A 25,042-nucleotide genomic window follows, 5' to 3' on the forward strand; every position below is an offset into this window, starting at 1 on the left:
GCGTAAGGTCGCCTTAAAGGCATCCCACAGCACGTGTGTGCCCACCTCGCCATTGTCGTTCAACTCGAAGTACTCCGAGATGGCATCCTGCACTTCCTGTGCTAGAACTTCGTCCTTCAGCAGGGAGTCATTACATTTCCATCGTCCTCTACTGCCACTCCGCCATCCCCCTACTATGGTGGTATGGACCAAGTCGTGGTCGGACCAAGGAACCAGGTCAACCCTGTGGCCAGAGACATGTGGAAGAAGGGGTTCGTCTACCAGGATGTAGTCTATACGGGAGTATGATGTGTTGATTGATGAGTAGTATGTGAAGGAGGGGAGCCCTGTCCTGGGAGTCGGAATGGTGTCCACCAGGCCCAGCTCCGCGTTGACCCTCTGGAATGTACGGGCCATGGTTTCATCTGCAGCCCTAGTGGGCTGGGGCCCCAAGCATTTTCTATCCGCGGTTGGGTCTAGGACCATATTGAAATCCCCCCCACCACCAACATCCCGTGAACAAACAATTTCAATCTGTCCTTCACTCCCTCCCAGAATTGCGCCTGGCCTTCATTGGGGCCGTACACAACTGCCAGAGTCACAGGGGAGCCCAGCAAAGAGCCCTTTTCCAGCAGATATCGACCCTCTGGGCCCTTCACCGTGGCTTCCACTTCAAAGCAAACATCCCTTGCTAGCAGTATGGCTACCCCCCTTTTCTTGGTTCTGTGGGATGTGCTGGCTGAGGACCTCCCCGAGTCCGCCCCCTCACAATTTTGGTTTCTTCCCCTGAGCCCAGTGTGTTTCCTGAAGAAAGAGCAGGTCAAGCTTTGCCCTCCTGAATTCCCTGCAGAGTAAAGATCTCTTGGTTGGGGTGTTCAACCCCTGCACATTAAGAGAACCCACGCCCAGGGCAGGCAGATCATCAGCCATTGTCTAGGATCAACATCTTACTGGATAGCTGACTCATGGCACTTTTCCTTTCCAGCTCCTTTTGTGTTATAACCTGATCTCCCTTGCCCCCTCCCCCCGCCCCCCAGGTGGGCCTTAAACCTGTCCCCAACTGCCCCCTGGTCCCTCCTCCGAACTGAATACCCCCAACTATTCCTTCAACCCCCAACCCCCACCCCGGCGTCCAGCCAAATAGTTCCACCATTGCTGGTAATTGGCCGGACCACCAGCCTACCGACTCCGGCTGGGCTAATGTCGGAAATCACTCCTCCTTGAGCCCTCCCTTTTCCCCCCGCCCCCTCACCAAGCCCCCTCCCCCAGGTAACCGACATACTTGCTGTTCTGGGTGGCCCCTTACGTCCTTGGACCCCGTGGTCCTGGAAGTCAACTCGTCTTTGAGCCAGGCCTGACGTTGTGACCGTGAACTAAGTTCTTTGCCCGGTTTCCCCGAACCCTTTTTCACTTCCAGATTGGTGTTTCAGCTACCAGACTACCCCAGGCCCGACCGGCCCGCTCCTCCGTGTCCGGGGTCGGCGTCCTCCCTGTCCGTCGTCGGGGACGGCAGGTTCAGTTTCTTAAATTTCCGTGGACCTGTCTTCTTTCTCCTCTCTCCTTGTGCCCTGCATTCCCTAGCTCCTTCCGCTGCGAATCCCGTGGGTTCGCTTCGCGGGGACGGGTCCGACACATACTCTTGGATGGTTCCACTTATGTCCTCCTCTGTAATCAGGGTCGACCGTTGACCCTCGTACTCGAACGAGAGGGAGAAGGGGTACCCCCATCTATAGCGCACCCCCTTCTCTTTTAGCATTTGTGTTAGAGGGCGGCACATCCTGCGTTTGGCCAGCGTATATGAAGAGAGGTCCTGGAAAATGGACACTTGTGCATTGTTATAGGTTATCTCCCGTGTCTTTCTGGCCTCCTCCAGAACCTTCGCTTTCTCAGTGTAATAATGAAAGCGGACCAGAATTGGCCGGGGGCCCCCAGCTCTGCCCCCCGCTCTGTGGACCCGATCAAACGTTGGTTCGGTCGTCATCTCGTCCGAGAAAAGGAGGGTGATGATGTCCCTCACCACCCGGTTCAATTCTCTTTCCGTTTCTCCCTCCGACTCTGGCACCCCAAAGATTCTGAGGTTGTTCCTCCGTTCCCTATTTTCAAAGTCGTCCATTTGCCCGGCCCTCTCTTTGTCTCTTTTTTCTAGAGCAGCTATTCTCAGGGAAATGTCCATCTCTTGTGTCGTTGCTGAGGCCTGGTTGGTCTCCAGCTGCAACAGTCTGTCCTCGACCTTGTCCACCCTACAGTCCATGTTCTCCATTTTCTGGGCAATGTCCGCCCGCATGTCGCTGATCTCCTGCAGGACCGAGGCAAAGCCCTTTTCCATTGTAAGGGTGGGCGGGGGCGAGGTCTCTGGCTGGGACATTCTAGTCGTCCGATCCAGGCCGCTAATCTCCCTTCTGGCGTCCTGGTATCGGTACTCCTGGGGGGTTTGGCGCCAGCTCATCCGATATCCCTTTCTCTCCCTCTGGCCAGTGGTCCTCGGGGGCCAATAGCGATGACCCTGCTTGGAGACTGCCCTCTCTCCTTTGGGCAAACCCGCTCCGTGGGGATCTATCTTTGAGCTGGCACACGCCCCACCGGCCTCCGGTGGGGACCTCATACTCTCTACACGCCCTTTTCCCGCTGCTTGTGGTCGTCTGTCCCTGTGGTGGGGAGGTGGCGACGATGTGTATCAAATTGTGATAGGATGAGGGTCCAGGCTAGGCCCCCGGGGAAGGGGGGGCGCAGCGCCCACGGCGTGCTGGTTAGGTACTATCGGCCATGTTTTCTTCAGAGTTCGTCTCCAGGCAGGCACTCGCCCTGGGAAGGAGCCCAGGGGCCACCACCTGTATAAGTCTCTCACCTTCCTCACCAGCCGTGTCCCGCTATTGTCTGCTGTACACCGCTCTGATGGCCCTCGCCAGGGTCCGTTGGACGGGGCCTCTGCGCCCCTGTTGTTCGACTCCATGTTGTTCGGGAGCTCGGGTCAAGCGGGCTTCCTCTCCTCTGGCGGGTCCGGGACCGCGGCTCGAGTCGCCTCCGCCTGGTGCTTCCGCTCCGTGCTGGTACCGTCCTCATGTGCCGCGGGGCCCGGACGGTGGAGTCCCCGCCGGAGCGCCGGCGTGCTCTGTGACCAGGGTAGGGTGGAGAGGTCAGGAGCGCTTGCAGGCCTCTATGGCTACTGCGTACCACGACTCCCCGTGCAGCTCCGGAGGTGGGCGGGGCCTCTCGTGGATTCTCGCGTTGGGCTGCGAGGCCTCATTCTTGGACATCCAAGGGTCTTTCGGCGTCGCTCTTTCACCCGGTGGGGTCCCCCGGGGTTCACCGCCACTGAGAACCGCAGATGTTTCGTGGGGAGATCGCGGGGGGGGCGCAATCCCTCAACACGGCCCAGTTTCGGCGGGAGCAGCGTCTTCAGGCAGCCATCGCCTGTGCGCCCCCTGGTGGCCTCAAGTGCATCTCTTCTGCTCCTCATGCTAACTGTTCATGTATCCTTGTTCTTCACAACCTCTCTGCCGCCTTCGATACCATCAACCGTTCTGACCTTCTCTCAACTTAATCTATCCTAGGCATCATGGACGAGACCCTCTCTTTGTTTACTTCATATGAAAATATAGCGCAGTTAGGGGTAGCGCATTGACTATAATGACACGCCAAACACACTAGTCTTTGGTAACACACATAACACTCTGTGTAATAAAGTCTATTTATCTGCTAGGCAGTCTTTATCTCTAGTAGTGCTTGGAGGAAACATTCAATTAATTGTCGAATCAGGTGAATTTTGAGTGTTTGTGATCCTGTGAAGTTCCCAATCTTTTCAGGGGATTTATCCGGGAATCTTTCAGGTCACCAAGGGGTAACAATGGTAGCCCTGTAATGGGGTTCTGGCTGCCGCCATCTCCCACAGGACTCTTAGACATGCTGTACTAGGTCTTGGAGGGCTTCTGCATGGCTCCCGGCATGCTCAACTTTTTTTAATTGCCAGCATTCTTTCACTGGAAATAGAAATAACATGTATATTATTCTCGAGATGCTCCCAACGGTGGCATCATTGGGGCTAGTGGAGAGTAGGTGTGAGCAAAGGGATGTTTTAGGCGGCGTAGGAGGGGTTTGTTCAGGGGTCACTAAAGTTTTAGCTCAGTGATCTTTAAAAATGTGCAGCCACTTTTGGGGACGTTTGTTCAGCCTTAGTCTCTAGACACTGATGGCATTGAATAAAGGTGCGCATGGGCTAAACCAGGAGTGCACAACTGATTTTGCTGGAGGGCCGAATATACCCTCCAAGTCCTATACAGGGGTCCACAGTAACCATGGGAATAAGCGGTTGGTAGGGTTATCGGTGTGATGATTTGAGTGATAAAATCTTGGGTTTTAAGAATGACTTTTTATTTATTACTTTTTTACTGTAACACATGATACTTTGCCTTTTAATACCATTCACACGTTCATTTATTTGCATTACGCGACTGAAATTATGTTTTAAATGGAAGTAAAACTGCACATGTCATGATGCAAAGTCAGAAAATGGACCACCGATGGCTCCAAACCTGATATGACATACTTAGTGACTGGCGACTTCAAGCCAGGCAACACTTCATCATTAAACTCATGTGCCCTGGAGGGCCTTAAAGAATGCCCTGATGGGCCACATTTGGCCCCTGGGCCACAGGGTGTGCACCCTTGGGCTAGACAGTGATAGAATAGAAGGTTGCCCAGGTCAATACCAGTGATTATGATTAATACAAAACCTTCCATCAACACTTTTTTGTTTGATTTTGTCTCCTTGCATGAGGGTGTGTAGTTTAGCGAGGGGTACCTTTCTCGCATGGCCAAAGGGATCCACGGTTCATGTCACTGATGAGGCCCAACGAGGATGAAACAAGTATGGAGTTGCTTATTTTTCTATGCCAAGGGTACGTGGCCTAGTAGTTTAGCCTGGGGCAGGGCAAAGACTGATGTGGCTACTGTGTAGATGGTTTCCACCTGTAATGGCACAGATTGGCTAAGAAAACAATCCGATGGTATTACCGTATACCAGAACCTTTCCGCACCGACAAAGTACAATGGGACTCCATGAAATGGGGATTTACCGCCATTACCGGCACTCATAATCCAGATGTAATTCTGCCATAGTGAGCGCCGGTAACAGTATTACCATTTGCCGGTATCCTAGTGGTATCACCGCCAAGATACCAGCATACTTGCAATGAGGCCCAATATCACTTCAGGTTGCTCCGAGCAATTCCAGTAGTTATGATTACTGTAGTTCAAAACCTTCCACCCATCACTTTTGGCGTTTAGTCAATGTTTCTAAGCACACTTGCAGGGTCTGGTAATGCATAGTACTGGTTTCTGCACAGCAGATTTGCATATTTTGGTAATTATACGAGCAAAACTGTGTAAGGGAAATAAGCATTTTTTAGATCTGCCTGCTGCCATGTGAAGTACGCTTGCACAGAAGGCTTGGGGATTTTGCATTCAATATTACGCTGCTTTAAACATCAGATACTATGCACAGTTGTAACAAAGGCAAATGTGCAGAAGGCCTTCTGCCTATTAAAACCCTTTAATCCTAAATTGTGTGCACAGGACTGGCCATGCCTTTCGTGCCGCAAAAGTCGTTCTGAAATACTCATGTTTAAAGAACAAGAAAGGCACAATGAGAGCGTGTGTGTGTGTGAGAGAGAGACATTTTAATAGGGCGTGACTCATGCTCTTATCTGTTCCCTTCAGTATGACTGGTCAGTGCAACAACTGTAAATCACAGGCGTGAGGTAATCGCTCCATCGCCGAGGGCGAGGCACTCACTGGTGTCTTCACACTCATGCTGGCAGCTGGCCCGCCGGCGCTAGGACCCGGGAGACACCGCGCGCACCCTGGCAGGATTTTCTCGCTTGGAGCACGGACAACAAAGGCAGATTGAGCCTGGTTCCCTTTCTGTGCGCATCTCCTCCTCCCCGAAAGCAGCAAACCGGTGAGTACCGCTGGGCGGAGGGTGCCCAGGCACGCGCCAGGCTGTGCGCCCCCATCAGCACAGTGCCAGGTGCCTCACTGAAGGGGGAACACGAGATTGGGGCGAGCATTAGAATGCAGTCCGAGGAAGAGATAGCCTGCCACAAACAGGGGTTCAGCTGTCAGACCACCCCCTTCACAGGTTCATAGACAAAGCCACATCTAGGTGGGATGGATGGTGGTGTCTGACAGACAGGTCTTAACTCCTAAACTGCATGTTTCGTTCAATTATCCAATGCGTTTTACCGTCGTGGTTCGCAGAATTGCGACTAAAATGGGCGTTTGAATGCTCAATGAACGCCCGCTTATTGCATCTTGGACTGTGCCCCCAATTCTAATCCTACTGACCAAAATTGGGGTGGATAGGGTGCAATAGACGCCTTTTATCTTGATTTCGGGGGTGCCTGCGCGGTGCAGAACAATGAAAGGTGGGCTTGCCCTGCACGCTGCTTTCCCGCACACTCACTCCCTTGCTCGCAGTGCTGGCGGTGCGTGCGCGACGCCCGGCGCTCATTTCCATACACTGCCTGCTCAGTGACAGCCCGGTCAATTAAATGACTTCTCCGGGGCCGGCGAACGTTCATTTCCTCTCGCTGCTGGCTATCCCCAAATTATACATGAATCATGAGACCCCGTACCGGGTGCGTGCAGGAACCCCCCACCCCTGTGCGTGCATGTATGTGTGCTGCCACCTCTGTGAAAGGCTGGGTGGGGAGGGGTTTGGGTGGTGGCGTGCACGGAGGGTGCTGTTTCGGGTGGCGAGGCCATTGTACGAGAGATTGTCGCAGAACCCCTGGCACCCCTTCCCCCCATGGCTCTTAAGAAATGACACAGGGTTATTATAATGTCTCAATGCAATGAGTAGGTTCGGTTTTATTCCAATGTGCACTCTGGACTGACGGGGGCTGAATAGATAATTCGTGTCATAAAATGGTCATTTGGCACCAGTTTGCGCGTTTTTGCTTTCCTTGACGTGTGTTTGCGATGAGAGTAACATGAAAATGTTCCCCATTTGTGAATCCAGTTCTACATTGTGAAATCTGTATAAAAAAAAAAACATTAGCACTGATTTTTTTTTTTTACTGAGTTGCATATAGTTGTCACCAGTGCGCATTATTCATAGTACCCAATCTGATTTGCGGTGTGTAGCCTGCTTGGTCTCCTGAAACCGGCTCCCCCGTTGCACGTGCACTATGGAAAGCCGAGAACATGTGCCTGTATATAATGAGGTGCTTTATATCTGAAAATAAAGGCAGCCTTCCCGGGAATGTGCTGCGCCGGTCCTTGTGACGCCCGTCGGGGGCTTGTCCACGTCGCCATGTGTGGCAATGAACGCCCCGCGGTCCTGCTGAATGACTTGGCGGTGGGGGGGTGGGGCGTTTCGCGGGAGAGCACAGCGTCCCCGCAGCTACAGACTCCCAGGGCCACCTCCCTTTCTCCCCGCTGTGCGCAGTCATTGTGGGGGTGCGAGACTGACTGACTGACACATGTGAACGCGCGCGTGGCACTCAGACATTCCCAGCCAGCCCATGTGCCCCATCCATGGTATCGGCCTGGGTCCTCCTGCGTCAGGTGGCACGGGCTGCTTTGCTGTCGGCCCGCACGCCTTTTCTTTGTGTGGTGGGGGTGTTTGCTGCAGCTGGCACGCAGTACAACAGGCGCAGCAGCGCATGGAGGGTGGGCAGGTCGCGCCACCCCACCTCGCCCCCCCCCAGGAATTAGGGTGGTTGATCGACTGCCTTATGGTATAGGGAACATGGAAAATGTCCACAGGAGCGAAGGCAGCCATCTTCTCAGCTTTTTCCTTTTAGGAATGGGAAACAGATAGATATTGTCCAAATGTCCATCTAGGTTTGCCCTCGTCGAGCCAAGAAGGTTTCCAATTGCACTGACCCCTTTTCATAACCCTGGTTTACACGACTACCTAATCTATGGTGTAAACTGAAGTGTTATCCTGCCAGGCTCGGACTGGCCTATAGGGCAATAGGGCAATGCCCGAACCAAAACGGCAACATTCTAGTGTGCTCCAGTTTTTGGGGGTCAAAGTGGCCCACCTTTTTGGCCCATGTGGGCCAGTTTGATAAGTGTATTCACCATGCAACTAGTAGTTTTGACCATTGTTGCTGAATAAATATTCTTTAAAATGCACAATTTGCATCACATTTCACCAACAACATCCCCCTTGGGTACTACACAAAAAGTCTGTCACAAAAGGAATGAATTGCCATTTGCAACTTGGGGCCGCTTTTTCAATAGTGCCTGAGACAGATGTGTGCCCCAGTCTAACCCTGGATATGCATGAAGCGTTTTGCCAGGCAGAGCAGGTGCATCTCAACTCTTTCCCTACTCTTGGGTTTCCTAGCGACAATGCACTCTCTCCCTACTCTTGGGTTTCCTAGCGACAATGCACTCTCTCCCTACTCTTGGGTTCCCTAGTGGCAATGCACTCTCTCTCTACTCTTGGGTTTCCTAGTGGCAATGCACTCTCTCTGTACTCTTGGGTTTCCTAGTGGCAATGCACTCTCTCCCTACTCTTGGGTTTCCTAGTGGTAATGCACTCTCTCTCTACACTTGGGTTTCCTAGTGACAATGCACTCTCTCCCTCCTCTTGGGTTTCCTAGCGACAATGCACTCTCTCCCTACTCTTGGGTTCCCTAGTGGCAATGCACTCGCTCCCTACTCTTGGGTTTCCTAGTGGCAATGCACTCTCTCTCTACTCTTGGGTTTCCTAATGGCAATGCACTCTCTCCCTACTCTTGGGTTTCCTAGTGGTAATGCACTCTCTCTCTACTCTTGGGTTTCCTAGTGACAATGCACTCTCTCCCTCCTCTTGGGTTTCCTAGTGGCAATGCACTCTCTCTCTACTGTTGGGTTTCCTAGTGGCAATGCACTCTCTCCCTACTCTTGGGTTTCCTAGTGGCAATGCACTCTCTCCCTACTCTTGGGTTTCCTAGTGGCAATGCACTCTTTCTCTACTCTTGGGTTTCCTAGTGGCAATGCACTCTCTCCCTCCTCTTGGGTTTCCTAGTGGCAATGCACTCTCTCTCTACTCTTGGGTTTCCTAGTGGCAATGCACTCTCTCTCTACTCTTGGGTTTCCTAGTGACAATGCACTCTCGCCCTACTCTTGGGTTTCCTAGTGGCAATGCTCTCTCACCCTACTCTTGGGTTCCCTAATGACAATGCACATAATTGCCAGGGGCTGGCACTGAAATGTGGTACGTTGTCACCTATATGCATGCTAGAAGGATATGCTGCTTCTACATGGCACTCACTGCACCTATGTGTAAGAAGGGCTGCTGTTGCCCTTCTGTCAAGCAATGTGCATTGTGGTCCGTGTAGTACTGATTATCAATCAGGGAATAAGGGCCATTTAGTAAGCATGCGACCAATGTCTTGTTGGGACCCCTTATTCTGAGAACTGCTTGCGCCCACTTGCAGCAAGCGTTTAAAGTGGCGACTAAGGCGCTTTGTGCTACGGTATCATGCATTTTACAACATCGTGGTGCACGTAGGTAGTGAGATTTGTCGATATTAGTTCGCGCACGTGATGGATCCCCATAAGTGACTGGTTATGTGTCCTTCCCCAAAACACCTGTGTTGTCAGTTTTTGTGTGTGGTATGTCTCTAAACTTTGCATACTGTGGCTCTCCTGATATTTTGAACTGCACCCCCCATTATCCCTTACCATTGAACATGCTGGCAATGGCTGATTGGAGTTGTAGTCCAAAATATCTGGAGATCCAAAGGTTGCAGACCACAGCTTTGAGCTAATGGTGTGATGTACACTAGTCCGTTGCCCTCAGGCGGCCCTTCTTTGGGTGCCAATTCATGCTGTGTGCTACGTGTGAGGTGCGGTGACAAGGTTTGGTGCTGACAGCTTTCAGTATGTGCTGACACAATGCCCTTTCTGTCAGACTGTGGTCTGTCAAAACTGGGTTGCCCTCAATGTAGACCCTCAAAATGGGCTTGGGTTGCACGTTTGTGTGTGCACCATTCGGGTATTAATTGTGTTAATAGAGTTGAGTATACCGTTTCATATCAAGAGTTTTGATACATGTATGTATATGGTTTGGTATGTGTAGCCATATTGAGGGTTTGCGATTCTACATGTTCTGGACAATCACTCATTTGTCTCTATGGTCGTCTTGTGGACCTGTGCAATCCCGTGAGTTGTCCTATTGTGTGGGGGGCAGTTACCAACCTTTGCATCCATTGCTTAAAGCGTCCTTAGCTACAGATGACTGCATGCATTAGTGTTTCATTGGCACCAGGAAATGATGCGGACGGTCCCACGCTTAAGTCATTTTGGCTTAGGGAGAGATGGGATATGCACCAAACCATTCCAGTCCATAAACATTTTCAAATATTTGTATTTTTTTGCCAAAATATTCTGGCCCTGTAGTTTACCAATAGAGATTACAGCCCCAGGTCAACTCCCTTCCCCTGTAAGTTTCCGTTGGGTTCAGAAAGGATCTTTAAAAACCAGTGTGGACTGAAGAGTCAGATGTTATGACCACATGTCTTTGAAGGAGCACGCGCACGCGCACCCAAGCCCTGAGATCTGTCAATGGCTGGGGTGAGAAGTCATGCATTCTACCACCAGTGGTGAGAAGTCATGCATTCTACCACCAGGGATCCCCTAGGTTAGAGTTGGGAAGCAATGTTGCTGTCAACACCAGCTTGGTGGTAGCAACCACCCCACCAGGCCTGCATCATTGGCAAGATGATGGTTGGAATAACTACTACCGATGGGGACACTGCTGTATCCGCATTATTATTACTACTTCTGGTCCAGCACCTCTATCGCAAGTCAGGGCTGGACTGGGAACTAAAAGAGGCCCTGGAAATAATTACTGGGGACCAAAAGAGGCCCTGGAAATAAAGTTCAAAGTGGCCCCATATGACACATTTTCAGCAAGCCCAATGCTTTTCCTATGAGAAAATTTGGAAATACCACAGAAAAGAGGCCCAGGGTGCAGAGGCCCACCGGGAAATCTCCAGAGTTCCCTATAGGCCAGTCCACCCCTGTCGCAAGTTAGTAATCGCTATAACATAATTCCTCATTTGCAGCACGCCGGGGCAGGCTGCCGAACGTCCGACCCCTGGGGACACTTAGTACCAATGGAAGAGCATGCAAGCTCTAAAGACAATACAATTAGGCTACTGTATTACACGTAAATACTTCTTTTCGGTGTAAAAACCATAAAGTAAAAAATGCATATTAAAACACAGTCATACATTCCTAATCCATTCTCAAGCTAAAAAGGTAATTCATTTTTCAGTAAACATCATACATCAATTAGATAAAATCAGATTCAAATGAAACAGATTTTTAGCATCTTAACTAGTGGAAAGCAAGCGCGCAACCTCTCAAAGTTAAATAAAAAGAGAACAAGCAGTCTATTCAACGTACTTTTGATAGGGGATCACAATTACTGCCACACGCCTCCCTCTTCCCCAATATCTTCATTCTTACCAATCAAGCCTTATGGGTGTAACGGGCTACTGGGAATACAACCTGATGCGCAGTTGAACCCTTGAAGAACTTTACTGCTTCAGCGGTGGAATGTACCCAAGACTCCCGGAGCAATGGTCTTAAAGAATGACCTCTCGGTACTCTCAACCTTCCACAAAAAAACAAGAAATGCAAAAAAGTTTCCATAGTGGAATCACATAGGGGGCATATACCTGATCCCCCCTGACCCAAGATTTAGAAAAACTGGGTAGAGGGTAATGTTCCCACCCTAAATCGGACATGCAGAGCTCTTTCAGATACTGGGCACATATAACCAAGACAACCCTCAAAGCCATAATCTGCCTTCCCCTGTACATTACCACATGCTCCTGTGGTGGCCACGTGGCGGTGTGGTGGCGGTGTGGTGGCTTTGCAGTATCAGAATTAATTATAATTCAGGCTTCCAGTGTTCCATTTTTATACATAAATACAGACGGAAATCAATGTGCTTTCTGTCTGTATTTATTTATAAAAATTGAAAGACAGGTCTTTCTGTCTGGTTCTCTATGATGTCACTCATACATCGCAGGCCAATCACATTGCAGGTTGGCAGCCCGGAGAGTGTAAATGGTGTATACAGATAGCATTAAAGTTCTTCACATTGCTGACAGCATATATCTTAAGACAGCAGCAGTCACAGGAGCAACCATTTGTTGGTATGGAAACAATTGAGTTAGCATTTCTTTCCTATATGGCTGCATGTGTGCTTAGAATAAATGCAGAAAAATACTGGTTGTGAATTATCTTTTTATATGACAAAAAATAAATGTGGATAAATACTGACGGAAATGGCAGAAAAATAAATACCATGAAACCGGAAGCCTTAAATATAATATGCTATTTCGACAACCTCCAAGCACAGAATGAAGACCAATGCATCTTAATCACAGGAGCACTACTTTGGAAGGACAGAGCCAGTTTAACATGGAGTTGTCCACAGCTAAACCAGATACTTTAACCTGGCTGCCAAGAAACATATTTGTAGGAGTCAGAACAGGCATCCCAACCAAACACTGTCTCTCCTGGAACAGGCAAGCAGTACAAATTGTCCAGGGAGAAGGTAAGATATGTTTAGTTGAAGGAAGTGTATTTTAATTTGAAAAGATTTAGCTCGTAAATCAAGCATGGCCTAACTAGCGCAGATACCTGATTCATTGCAACGCCACAGTGCTTCCTCACTTTCTGGCTGCTGAAATGTGTGCGCCATAAATCACGGGAGAGGAATCTTCCCTTCCCAAAAGAATCCATTAACCTTTGCAGAGCCATTTGGGAATCTTTGTAAAGTGCCAGCTGACATGGAGGCCTCTGGAGAATTTGAACGCAAATCAGGATCTCTGTCATAACGCCAAGCCAAGAGAGCCAAGTGGAGCTATAGACCGGATCAGTGGTAGTTAGGTTTGGCTCACAAAGGCCTATGTTGATCTCAGAATGGTATAGACTTTGTTTTATGAAGCAGACTATGTACCATACAGAGTTCAGACTGGGTGTGATGGTCATCTTTGGAAATTGAAGGACTGCACTGCTGAGGGTGCTGACCTCACACTATTGGGGTGGGCAATTTCCTGTTGTTTCTCAGTGAAACATCAAACTGCAATAAAATACTGATATGCAAGAAAAATGTTCATATCTTTTCAATGTTTGTTTTCTCTCAGGATCTTCCTTCATATGCAGTATCTAATCTTTTTTCTATGATGCAAAACTGCCCACAGTTGTCTTTTACTGCACATTTTCACCCACATTTCCACAAGAAAATGCATGCGGTAGGTTTGGGTGAGGCAATATGGGTTGGTGAAAGGGTAGGGGGTGGGCGTATTAGTGTGTGTGAAGTTTCTCACCTACAATTTGTTGCAAGAAATCAGTAAAAACTTAGCAGCAAAAAATATGTAGTGAAAATGTGGGCAGTAAAAATGCAAAGAACCTCACATAGCTAAGTACTCAAAATGTCAATATTTCGCATTGGTCGTCTGCTTAATGTGACATGTAGTGAGACGGGGAACACAAGGAAGGAAATTGTCAGGGTATCGCCTCCTATGGTGACTTTCTCAATACTGTCTGAATACTCCCTCAGGTGCATAATCCAATGTCAAAACTATATACCAGGGTCTTTGGTTTGTTATCAATGCCAACAAGAAAGCTGTCTTTAAGAAATGAGGCATTGGTTCTTGAATTTCTTTCTTGGATTCTTTGTGAACCACTAATAAACACCTTGTTTCTGTAAAAGCTGTATATCATGAACGTTGAAATAATTACACCTGGAAACTTCCAGCTCATTAGAACTCTTTGTATTCATGTGGCGATCACTTGGTATTATAATTTTAAGGTAGGAGATGTTCACGTTTGGGGCAATGTATCTTAGTGAAATTTAATCGTTTGATGCTATTTGGTACCACATATCGTTTAAAAAAAAGTTAATTAACTTAACAGCCAGAGTATGCATAAACAATTTCACTGATGTGCATTGTGAACAGAGGATAGCACCGGGGCAATGTGCTGGACCATGCAGAACAACAGAGGTTTGAATCCCGGATCTGTGCTTAGAAACCGAACTCAGGTTTGGTATTAGGCATCTTATAAAAAAACGATTAAATTAAATGATTTCATATTCTGTTTGTGGATACACCAAATTTCTTTAGAGACCTGCAGCTCTGCAGATGTTTGGGAACACGACTTACGCGATCACCAACTCTTCATCAGGCTTGCTAGAGTTTATGGAAGTTGTGGATTGAAACCTCTGTGGAGCCAAAGGTTGCAGACCCCTGATCTAGGACATATTTATTTATTTGCATTTGTATAGCACACTTACAGCCCAGAGGAATCAAAGCACATACCGACTGCATCACTGATACAGAATGTGCAGTTTGGTGCATCAATGACCACACCATACCCCATTCTCCATATTCACTGCAATAGATGTCCACGCTCCAATGCAGAGATGTTGAAAACTCTTTTTGAATTTCTTTTTTAGGTCTTTGGTGGTCACCAGACATGGAACTGGACTTTTCTCACTTTGATGAAAGGGACAAGTCCTCCCGAAGCACGCGAGCCTCACGCATGAATGGCTTGCCAAGCCCCACCCATAGTGCCCACTGTAGCTTCTATCGGACCAGGACCTTGCAGGCACTGAGCAATGAGAAGAAAGCCAAGAAGGTCCGCTTCTATCGCAACGGAGACCGGTACTTCAAGGGGATCGTGTATGCAGTGTCGTCTGACCGCTTCCGAAGCTTTGATGCCTTGCTGGCGGATCTGACCAGGTCTCTGTCCGATAACATTAACCTGCCTCAGGGAGTTCGCTACATCTACACCATCGATGGCATGAACAAGATTTGCAGTATGGATGAACTGGAAGAAGGTAATAACTCTCTACGGAATAACCAATCAGTGAGCGGTATTAGTACAATTGCAAACTTCTCCTTAATCATTCACACTATCCTCTCATTCTACACTTGCAGGCATTTCTCACACCAATGATTGTATTGGCACACACAAAATGTATAAAGTGCAACTGCTTCTTGGAAAGGGTGATGCCTTTTCAGTAATCTTCCCTTACCCATAGGGGCACCCCGGGACTGTTCTGTTTATTTTCTGAAGTTCCATGTAGGATATCTATATGGTCTGAACTACTGTTGTGCTCTCCTATTAGGTAGGCCCTTCTCTGGTACTCCCCCACACACCTATACAAAGTATCTTCTGGGTTTCTGTTGTAAGGCAAGTACTGTACATTTGGAATATAGTGTCAGGGAACCCATGGCCAGCAACCAATCACACCGGGTAGCCTCTCTAATTCTACTTGGTAAAAGATTAACAAATCCATCTTTGCCAACAGAATTGATGGCCTGGTTGCTTGCAGGCATCACATATTGTGTTCCCACCAAAGTAGAGATTGTCGATTGGCATCAATCCTTTTAATGGTTATCCCTGCAGTATTCCAGCAAATGTTATGTGCTACTGTTTTCCGATGTTGTGTAGTATTGCATGCCAGAGAACACGGTAAAAGCTGGGTAGTCTGTATGCACCTCAATCAATGTTACTTTCATTTGGAGCAGTTCTTGATTGGGAATAGTAGGCAAAATGCTCCGAGGAGGCAGTGACTGAATTCGATTTAAGTTTTATAGCCCCGTTCTAGGGCCATAATGGGAGTTATGGGCCCTGTGGATCTACTTAAAGGCACAAACACATTGAGGGATTTGCTTAAGGGTTACATGCCCATATAGGCAGGTTTGATATTACAACTGACATATTCTCTTCCTCTTACATGACAAAGACAAAAAGAGTCACAAGGGCATAATTGGTGGATGCAAGTCACGCCTTCCAATTTCTACATTACAGGTGGTTATGGTTCGCTACTTCCTGGGGTTAATTCCCACTCAGCATTGGTGTAGGGGCCTGAGGAAAGTATACAAACTCTGCCTTTGGGGAATTGGCAGCATGTAGCTGTGCACAGGGCTGTTTATGACACATAAATCTGCCTGGGCAGTCATAGGGACTGACTGAAGATACACTCAATACTGGTAGTTGGCTTGGAATGTGGCAATCCAAACAATCTGCGGGATACACCAGTTCATATAGCCCGCAGATCATCCAATTAGAACTCTTTATGTATTTTCCAAGAACTATAATTGAGCTGTACATACGCGGTCTACGGACTGTACAGGGCCTTGAAGAGCGATTTATAGCGCCAAGCACAGCAAAAGCATTTAGCAAGCCTAAAGGTCACATAATACCTGGTATGGATTGAGGGTGGGGTTTATAAAGATATTGTAACCTGCATCAATATTTAATACTATATTGTATGGTTACTCACTGTGTGGACTTTTGATGTTTTGGACTTCAACTCCCATGGTCTCTAGCCAGCATAGGCACTGGTGAAGGATCCTGGTTCCTGTTGTCAAAAACATCTGGAAGGTCACATAATGAGTATACTGAGGGTATATAGTATATATATAAGTATTAGCACCAAAAGCTACCTGAGCCATCACAGAGAATTGGCTAGGTGTATTTAAGTGACGCTGGTAGACTTAGATTTGAATTGTGTTGGGGTAACCGTGTCCCTGGTGCACTGAAGACAATTACCTTTTATAACTAAACTCTGAATGATTAAAGTGCAAATTCGGTTGGTTGCAGCGTCCTTGGCAAAGACCCGTGCCCAAGACCCTGATGAAGTTATAATTTTTAAAAGACCACTGTGACCCTGCGCCTAACCAATAATATCATGAGAACATGTGTTTTATATAAGAGTCATACTATATAACTTTGCTAAGTAAATCTGTATTGAATATACATCATCCATTAGTCAAATGCTATTACAGAGGTGTACCCCAACATGAGCGTCAACTAGAACAAGCAAACCATGCATTATAGTGCAAATCTCCCTTCTTGGTTACTTGACCTACAAGCTATTATCTACAAGCTGACATGTGTTTCGACCACAGGTGGTTTTCATGGCTGCACATCCAAATACAAGCACAATTGATACAAAAGTGAATTGAGCGGCTCTGTAGGTAAGCTCTGCCACTGAAATTATTGCATCTTGATCTCCTCACAAGCCTTAAAGATGTGTTTCGTTGGTCTTTATTTTATTAAGAGACATCCTTAGATTCTCCAAGCAGATCATGGTTTAGGCTTTGTCAACCCTACCTGTCTTAGTAGCCCGCTAGACATGGCCGTCTTCAAGCCGTAGGTGCTATACATGGTGGGTGAACTCCCTGACCTGTCCCAGAAGGTGGAAGGTGCCTCAGCAAGTAAACACACACAGTGAACCCATTCACAGACTTCTCCTTTAAAAACCAACTCTAAACCTCAATGCCAGTCAAAACATTTGGATAATCATTGTTCCCAATCTCATCTTGTGTTTGTTCACTAGCATGTCACTAGCATGTCACTAGCATGTTTATTCACCAAAGCTTTCTTTCTAGATAGACATTGATTTGCATCACTTGTACCCTGTTTGATCCTTGAATATGTTACTTTTTACACATTTACAGGCTATTGCGAAGTTTGCCTTCAAACTAATAATACGCTTGACTTTCAAGAGGTTTCAAATTCCAAATGCAATCATTAATTTGAAACAATTACATGTTTTAATTTGGGTCATAGTTTACCAAAACCAGTACAATGGGAAAAAATGCATTTGTAAAGATGGTGCATAGGAATACTCTGTCCCAAGAATGGGGGAGAAGGAGCAAGAGATTTGACTTGCACATAGTTGGTATCATCAGGCTGCAGCTCTCGGTACTGGACAACTCGCCCAGAGGCCCAGGAATGTCTTGTCACTACTGTGAGTACCTGGATACCAGTTGTTCTCAGGGGTACTGGAGGAGAATTCCATATGAACGAACTAAAATTCACTGTGTGGTCTTCACAGAATTGGCCCTGTATTTCTCCTTTGGTTGACTAAGAAGGTGGGTGTCCAAGGTCTCGGTTATCTTTTAAGGTGAGGAACCCACGATAGGGTTACCATAGACACGGGCATGAGCGGAAGATCTAATTTGTAGAAGCCATTATATCTTGTAAAGGTCTTCATTGTGGGCAGTCATTCTACCTCCAATTGCAAGTACAGGGGACTAAGACATTGGCCTCATTGATGGATCACCAGTTTCTGGATAACAAGCTTTGCCATTTTGACCTCAGTACTCTCATATTAAAGTCGTAAATTATTATGTTTTCATCTGTCTGCTGATAAAGCAGCCATCATCTTAACCCAAGTAACGTTTTGATAGTTTAAACAGAAAAGGTGCTGACATTTAGTATTTGAACATCCATTTGTAGAACATTTGGTTAGAACACTTCAGAGCATAGCATGTGTATTGGTTACGATTCATCCACAAGTGTAATCCTTGTCTGCTTCTATCTTAAGCTTCGATTCTAGGAGGGCTGGTGGTCAATTTCCTGACTGCTCATAATAGCACAGAGCTACAAGTATATGTCCACATAACCGAAATTAACGCACCTATCTCCCACTATAAATGAACTTCAAACTGTCCATTGGCCAACTAAGCACTATCCAGTTGGATGCTTTGATTTAACTAGCCGCTTATGTATGAAAAGCAACTTGAGTTCTAAAATATTTGGTAACTCGCCCGCAGATCTGTTAAAACCGTTGATAAATGCTCTAGTGGGCTTGTGATGGCACTGCCTTTTGGCAAACACTCATTATGGTTTATCAGTAGATGCTGAAATGCCAAAGTCAGAGTGGGTAGTGGTTTTGGGTGGCAACAATCATTTGGAAGATTCCCTTAAAATACAGACAAGCTAACCTTCCCAAAATCAGCCAATCCCAACAATGAATATGTGGGATGTAACACTTACTATTTTCACTCTGGATGTGTATACCAGCCAAGGCGTTCAAAATGCAAGAGCCACCTGCATTTGCTTTAGTTCTGAGCAATCTAAAGGTTATAGTGCACTGCATGTCTCCTTCTTCCACTTACCTGTGCTCGGACAGTGACACGGCATCCACTCTTAGCCTTGTAGCCCATAGTTGCAAGCTATGCCATTTTATTGAAGTCCCAAATCCATTGTTAAAAGTCCTTGATTCGTTTGGGCTGTTAATTTAGTCTAGTGAGTCTTTGACAGGTGGTAAAGCCTGCTGCTGCAGACTTTCAGCATGTCTTTCATAGTTAATCTGATATGGTGAAAATCGTTAGCAATGTGATTGCTTGCCAAATAATTCCTGACCAAATATCCTGTCTCATGGTTGAGCATCTCTGTCCCCATGTTAAAGAGTAGCGTTCAGAGCAATAACCGTCAAATTAATGGAACTGAAACCACCCTTCCGGTGCCGCCTGAAAAAGAAAGGGGCTTCTTGTTTGCTAAAAGTCTTGCAATGAATATTGCAGATAGTTTTGTCATGTGTGCAAATCACAGAGGAGTGATAAGAAGGCACTTTGTGATTGCAGACTACAGAAAGGCAGTGACATTTCTGATAGCAGACACACCAGAGCCCTCATGCCATGTGTAGACACAATAGACAACCAATGGGATTGCACTCAAAATCTCCAAAGGAGCACTTACGAGACTTGTGTATCAGTTTTGAAATATTTAGCTAAAACTAGTTTGGATGTTGATTGAGTGAGTAACTACAATAGTTGCAGATGGGTTTAAGAATCTTGCCTGGTGCCCCAAGTGCTAGTTTTCTTAATATGATCCTACTCCTATTGGCCTTCACTGCACATTTCCCCCTTCTTCCTGATTCAACTTTCTCACTCATCAGTTTGCCAGTCTGTCAAGGCCAGAATAATGTGATCCTCTGTCATTAAGGCAGCCATATTTGACTAGTGATGATGTCTGTTATTTCCAGTCCACAGCTGATGTTATGTGGAGATCAGACCAGTATATTATGGTATCTATTGTCCATGCACTTAAGGATTGGTGTACTTAATTTCCCCACTCTATGCTATTGTTTTTTTTTATATTTAAAAGAGCAATTATTTAAGCGAACATGCAACAGCACAGTTTTGAAAATAGGTCACTGTAATTAGGCTAAGTAGTATTTTGTGTTTTAAGATTTCAGAATACCCAAGGTCCCTTTTAGGGCTTCTCAAATGAGACAACCTGGCTGTTTAAAAGGAAGAGAAGTCTGACATGTACTACGTGTGAACAGATAGCATTTTATAAAGTATAGAAAGCAAGTATGTTAGTAACATTTAACTTTGTCAAGTAGATGAAAGATGTGGATGTCTTAATTTCTGAGATTGTCTGTCAGCAGACACTTAGACCCATTAACTCTGGGACAAGGTAAGAGAAATTCAAATTACACAGCTTTGCAAGATGTGTATTTCCAATGTTATTATTTACTCTTTTATGTGTTACTAGACAGCAAAGAAATCATTTGACTTTATAGACCAAGGGAGGGTCTGGGGATAATGACCCATCCCCGGGGTCAGTAATGCTGATAGTTAATGGAGTTACATAATACAAAAGAGAGTTTTGATTGTGATGAATAAATGTATATCGACAAACTATTTATACATTTCATTTAATGAATATGGAACTAGCACAAATAAACATTACACATTGTGTCTTTCATTGCAGTATGTTAGTTCAGGGGAATTGCACTGCACATTCTCTCCTGCCTTGCACACAGCTGAAGACAATTATATTGTGCTGCTTGATGGGCTGTTGCTCAATTGAGAATTTTTGGAATGAAAACTATGGGGGTCATTACTGTTTTGTCGGTCCGGAAAGAATTGCTGGTAAAATTGCTGGTAAGACCAGCAATTTTACCAGACCGACAAAACACAGGTTTTGAGGTAAATCAGGCCCCTATCAGCAAATAAATGCCAGAATTCCCGGCACCGGTATTAGCAGTGCCGATAATCCTGGCAATCCGCTCCATGGAGTCCACTGGGACTCCATGGAATCGGCATTTACTGCCATTACCGGCACCTACAGCATGATGTGATATGATATAAAAGACCTAGAACATCCAAGTAATACTGGTATATCAGGCGCCGGTAACATAAGTGCAGTTTGCCGGTATCCCGCCGGAATGACCAGCGGGATACTGGCAAACTTGTAATAAGGGCCTACACCTGAGAGTGCGAAGTTCATTCTGAGCATTCGAATTGGCTACAATGGAATCTGTATGCTAATAATTCTTAAAGACTGTGCTAAGTATTAAAATGCAATAGAGGGAATAAACATGTAACACCTGATATATTGAACTTTGCAAACAGAAAACAGAAGATAACAATGTTTAGTCAATCAATATTGTTTCCAAGCAATATGATGTCTGGCTACTCAGAAATACAGAATTTCTGGGAAAAAGGCAATCCTTAATTCAGCCATCCAGGATTTTGTAGCTATAAATAATCTTCAAAGGAGATTGCTGCCTTGCACATTGACAGTCATGTCGTAGGCGATCTTTTGTCCTTTGTCAAATAGCCTGACAGGGTGAGGTCAGCCAGAAAGGAAGCATGGAAAAACACGTAGACGCGTAAAACAAGAGACAGTTGGAAAACATTTCAAGGATAGAGCAGGACAAATTGTATCAGATTTAAGTATTCTTGTCAGAGTCCCAAACACATATCCCTTTCTTCCAAGATTTCTGCTGAGTGTTAGTTTCAGGATTTTTGTGCCCTCATTACCCTTGAGCAAGCTCGTCCTTTTTGAATATACTTGCATAATGGCCTGGCACTTAATTTAAATCCCAACATTTTTAGTTGTATTTCCACCCCTACAAATATATACATTACTTTACTGGGGTAGACCTCTAAGATCACCCCAATGCAGGGAAACAAATAAGAAACAGGTGTGAATATCATAATTGTCTAGACGATATGGAAAATGAACATTATGGCATTATATTTACAGAAGTAATACTGGCATGACAAATAACTAAATACAAACACAGTGTCTACGGCGTTGAAGGCAAGCGTCCCCAAACAGCACGATCCTCCCCGCAATGAGAGACAATGAAGGACTCTCCCAAAATGGGAATAAGGCCAAGACAGAGTGCGGGTGAGCGTAAATGGGAGTTTATCAATCAGAATTGGGCATGCAAAGAACTCTGCAAACTCCGAGAGCGCTCTGTCTGACAATAGCAAAGACAGGCGTATATATTTACAAAAAACGTCATCAAAACCTACATACTATAGGGGGCACAAGTTCATTGGGATTGGGTGGCGACGACTAACTATAGGTGCTGCTGTGATGTGGTTGGCTTTGGCTGGAAGACGTCACTGGGCGCCCTCGTGGGTTGGGCTGGGCCTGGCCGGGTGGCGGAGTTCATCCAGGCGGTGTTGTGGGGCCGTCGTGACCAGTGGCAGAGATGAATGCCTCTTCCTGACTTATTAGCCCTATGCCATGCACACCGCAGTCATTCAAACATTTCTAGTACTATCTTCTTCAGTAAATCTTACAATAGGTTATGCAACAGGTTAATGCAACACAGGAGGAATGCACCTTGTGAGGGGACTGGAGGCAATACGTCAGGGCATGGTTACCAGTGTCCTGTTGACCGGGGCCATAGGTCGAGGGGCTAAGATTCAGGGCCTGGCACGGGCGGTACATGTCTTTCTGCCTTGTTAGAGGTTGTTATGGATGTTCCGCTGTGTGTTGTCAAGGTGTTGGGCGTCTTTATTGCACAGGGCCATAAGTCTGAGGTGGTCTGGTGGGCTGTGAGGTTTACGAGGGGGGCGCGTACGTTCAGGCAGGGGTTTACTGCTGTGCTGTAAATAATGCAGGTGGCGGGTGGTGGCCTTGGGCGCTACAGAGGGGGTTACAAGTCTTTGAAGCTCCAGGCTAGTTTGGGGGAGGTAAAGCAGCGCGGCGCGGTCTCTGCTCTCGTGCCTTTGGCAGTCTTCACAGGGTGGGAGGGGGAATGGCCTTGCAAATATTTCACAAAGGTATCTCCCTCGTGTGTTGCTGAATACAAATAAAAGGCATTGCAAATATTTGAACACTTTCTATAATACTTATTTAAAATCACGACAAAACATGCTTTTAACCTTTGCTGGGTGCGTTTTGATTATACCTAGATCGAGCATTATATTTGTACATTACACTCTAGCAGCTACAGTGTTTCAGTTACATGCATATACATTCGCGGTAAATGAGGTAGTGGTTAGATCAGTGGGGTACACGAAAAACGATCCGCCACCGTTTGTGACGGTGGCGGCATATGAGAGGCTCAGACATTCACACATGATACGTGCACTCTCGCGCATTCTGTAATGAGTTCATAGTATAGTTGCATCCGCTTTCTCGTGTACTCTAGCAGCATTAGCTTTAGTTATGGCGCGAGCCCATGGGGTGTAAGTATCTCAGCAATACGTGTAACAAGTAGATTCTTGGTGTGTTCCTTTGTTATTAGCATCCAACTGCAATGGTGTGTGTTCATTGTTGCTTATATCATGGGGGCATGATCTCTTTTAGTTATGCCTCTTACAGGCTCATATAATGTAAGGGATTATATGAGAGGAAAGCATCCCTTGCAAGTAGTTTAAACATGAATATACGAGGATTGTCGGGCCTGTGACGCCTAAGCTTGCTGGCCGGGTCATGCTGGGAGCGAGGATACGATACACTACGAAAGGTGACTGTTACAATGTTAGTACATTACACTGGCTCATGTCCTTCTGGTTCGTGGGAACGGGCTCGCAGCGGATCTACCAGGGTGCTGCGGCAACAGAGATGTTCTCCAAGGGTGGGGGCCGCGCTACAGCGCACTGAGCTCAAACCATTTTTACTGGGCAGAGAATGGTTTCTGGGCCTAACTAAATTTGTGTTGTGATCAATAGATGTGGGCATTCGATACGTGCGGACAATTAATACGTGCGGGCAATGTCTCCAGTGGGCGCGCCCTCCATCACCTGGGCCCGGGTGGCACGAGGAGACGCCCAAGAGAGCCACAGTCCTCACCTGGGGAGAAAGTGCAGGCGAGGGGGGTCGTCTTGGACCAGTCCTCCCCTACATTTCCCCCCTTTCGTTACTTAAGTAACGAATTCTTTAAATCTTCTATTCTCCTACATTCTGCCTCGTCCATCACTGCCTCATCCCATGCCGGAGTTCCTTTGATGGGCATCCATGCTCTGCACACTGCTCTTAAGCTCTCACCTCTCCGGGCATATTCATCTGGGGTACATGTTAGATATATGCACCCACCATCTGCTTCTAAATCTACCCAAACTTCCTCATACCATTCTAGTATACGAGGCTCTTTGATGGTGGTGTGCCACAACTTATCTACAATATCTTTATCGTGGTATGTGGGCACCAGTTGGTACCTGGGTGAATTATCTATTCCTGTTTGTACTTGTGCTTCTTGCATTGTTTTCATTGTACCGTGTGAATTGCCCATTGTCACCATCATCATTGCACCGTTTGGTACTGCGTTAGCACAGACTCGAAGACCCACCTGGCACAGGCAAAAAAGTAGAAGGAGGAACACAACAGCTGGTATTAAAAATTTCACAGTTGTTCCAAGCCATGAGGGAACCCAGGAGAAGATGTTGTCAAACCAGGTGCTCGCTTCTGCTCCACCTTCCATTTTCATTTTTTCTCCTAGGTTGTGGACTGCTTCGATTACATGGGACAGGGAGCCATTCTCTGCGTCTTCGGAAGGTACGAAAGTGCAGCAGGCACTTCCTATTTTTCGGCAAACACCACCGTCCATCGCTGTCAACAGGTCCAGGACATACCTGTTCTGCATTGTCATTAGTTGTAAAGCCCTTAGTTCGACTCTGATGATATTGAATCCTTCTTCAGTGTCGTTTGCCAGCTGAATCAGTTCCCAGCGTGTTATCTGAAGCCATTTTGCATTTGCCCTTGCTTGGACACTTGAGACTAGTGAGGCAAAGAATGTTTCTGCTGAGCTGAATAATCGATATTTGTCTGGGATCTGGGCCAATAGTTCTGATGATGCTTTTGATATGTAATTTGATGCTCGTCTTTTGCGGGCCAGCACTTTTCCCTTGCTTCCAGAAGACAGGACGTATATTTGTGACTCTGCAGTGGGTTGAGCCACACTCTGCGTGCGTCCCGGTGTCCTTTTGCTCCCATCGATGTGGCTTTCTGGTATCACCATCAGTGCCGAGTGTAGAGTGGCCATTGA

At 46.7% G+C, this 25,042-nt stretch overlaps 1 protein-coding gene across 11 annotated transcripts in view; it reads left to right on the forward strand.

Moving 5' to 3' along the window:
- The first annotated feature begins 5,853 nt into the window (after nucleotides 1-5,853).
- DCX (doublecortin) overlaps nucleotides 5,854-25,042 on the forward strand; it is a 419,812-nt gene continuing 400,623 nt past the window's right edge. For all 11 annotated transcript variants that reach the window (XM_069612602.1, XM_069612600.1, XM_069612606.1 and 8 more), the window contains exons 1-2: nucleotides 5,854-5,935; nucleotides 14,456-14,839. In XM_069612602.1, coding sequence (XP_069468703.1) covers nucleotides 14,476-14,839 — 364 coding nt within the window. In that variant the 5' untranslated portion in view covers nucleotides 5,854-5,935; nucleotides 14,456-14,475. The remainder of the gene's footprint in view (nucleotides 5,936-14,455; nucleotides 14,840-25,042) is intronic.

The sequence above is a fragment of the Ambystoma mexicanum genome, chromosome 5p (assembly GCF_040938575.1).
Source record: "Ambystoma mexicanum isolate Mex_15411 chromosome 5p, UKY_AmexF1_1, whole genome shotgun sequence".
Taxonomy (NCBI): domain Eukaryota; kingdom Metazoa; phylum Chordata; class Amphibia; order Caudata; family Ambystomatidae; genus Ambystoma; species Ambystoma mexicanum.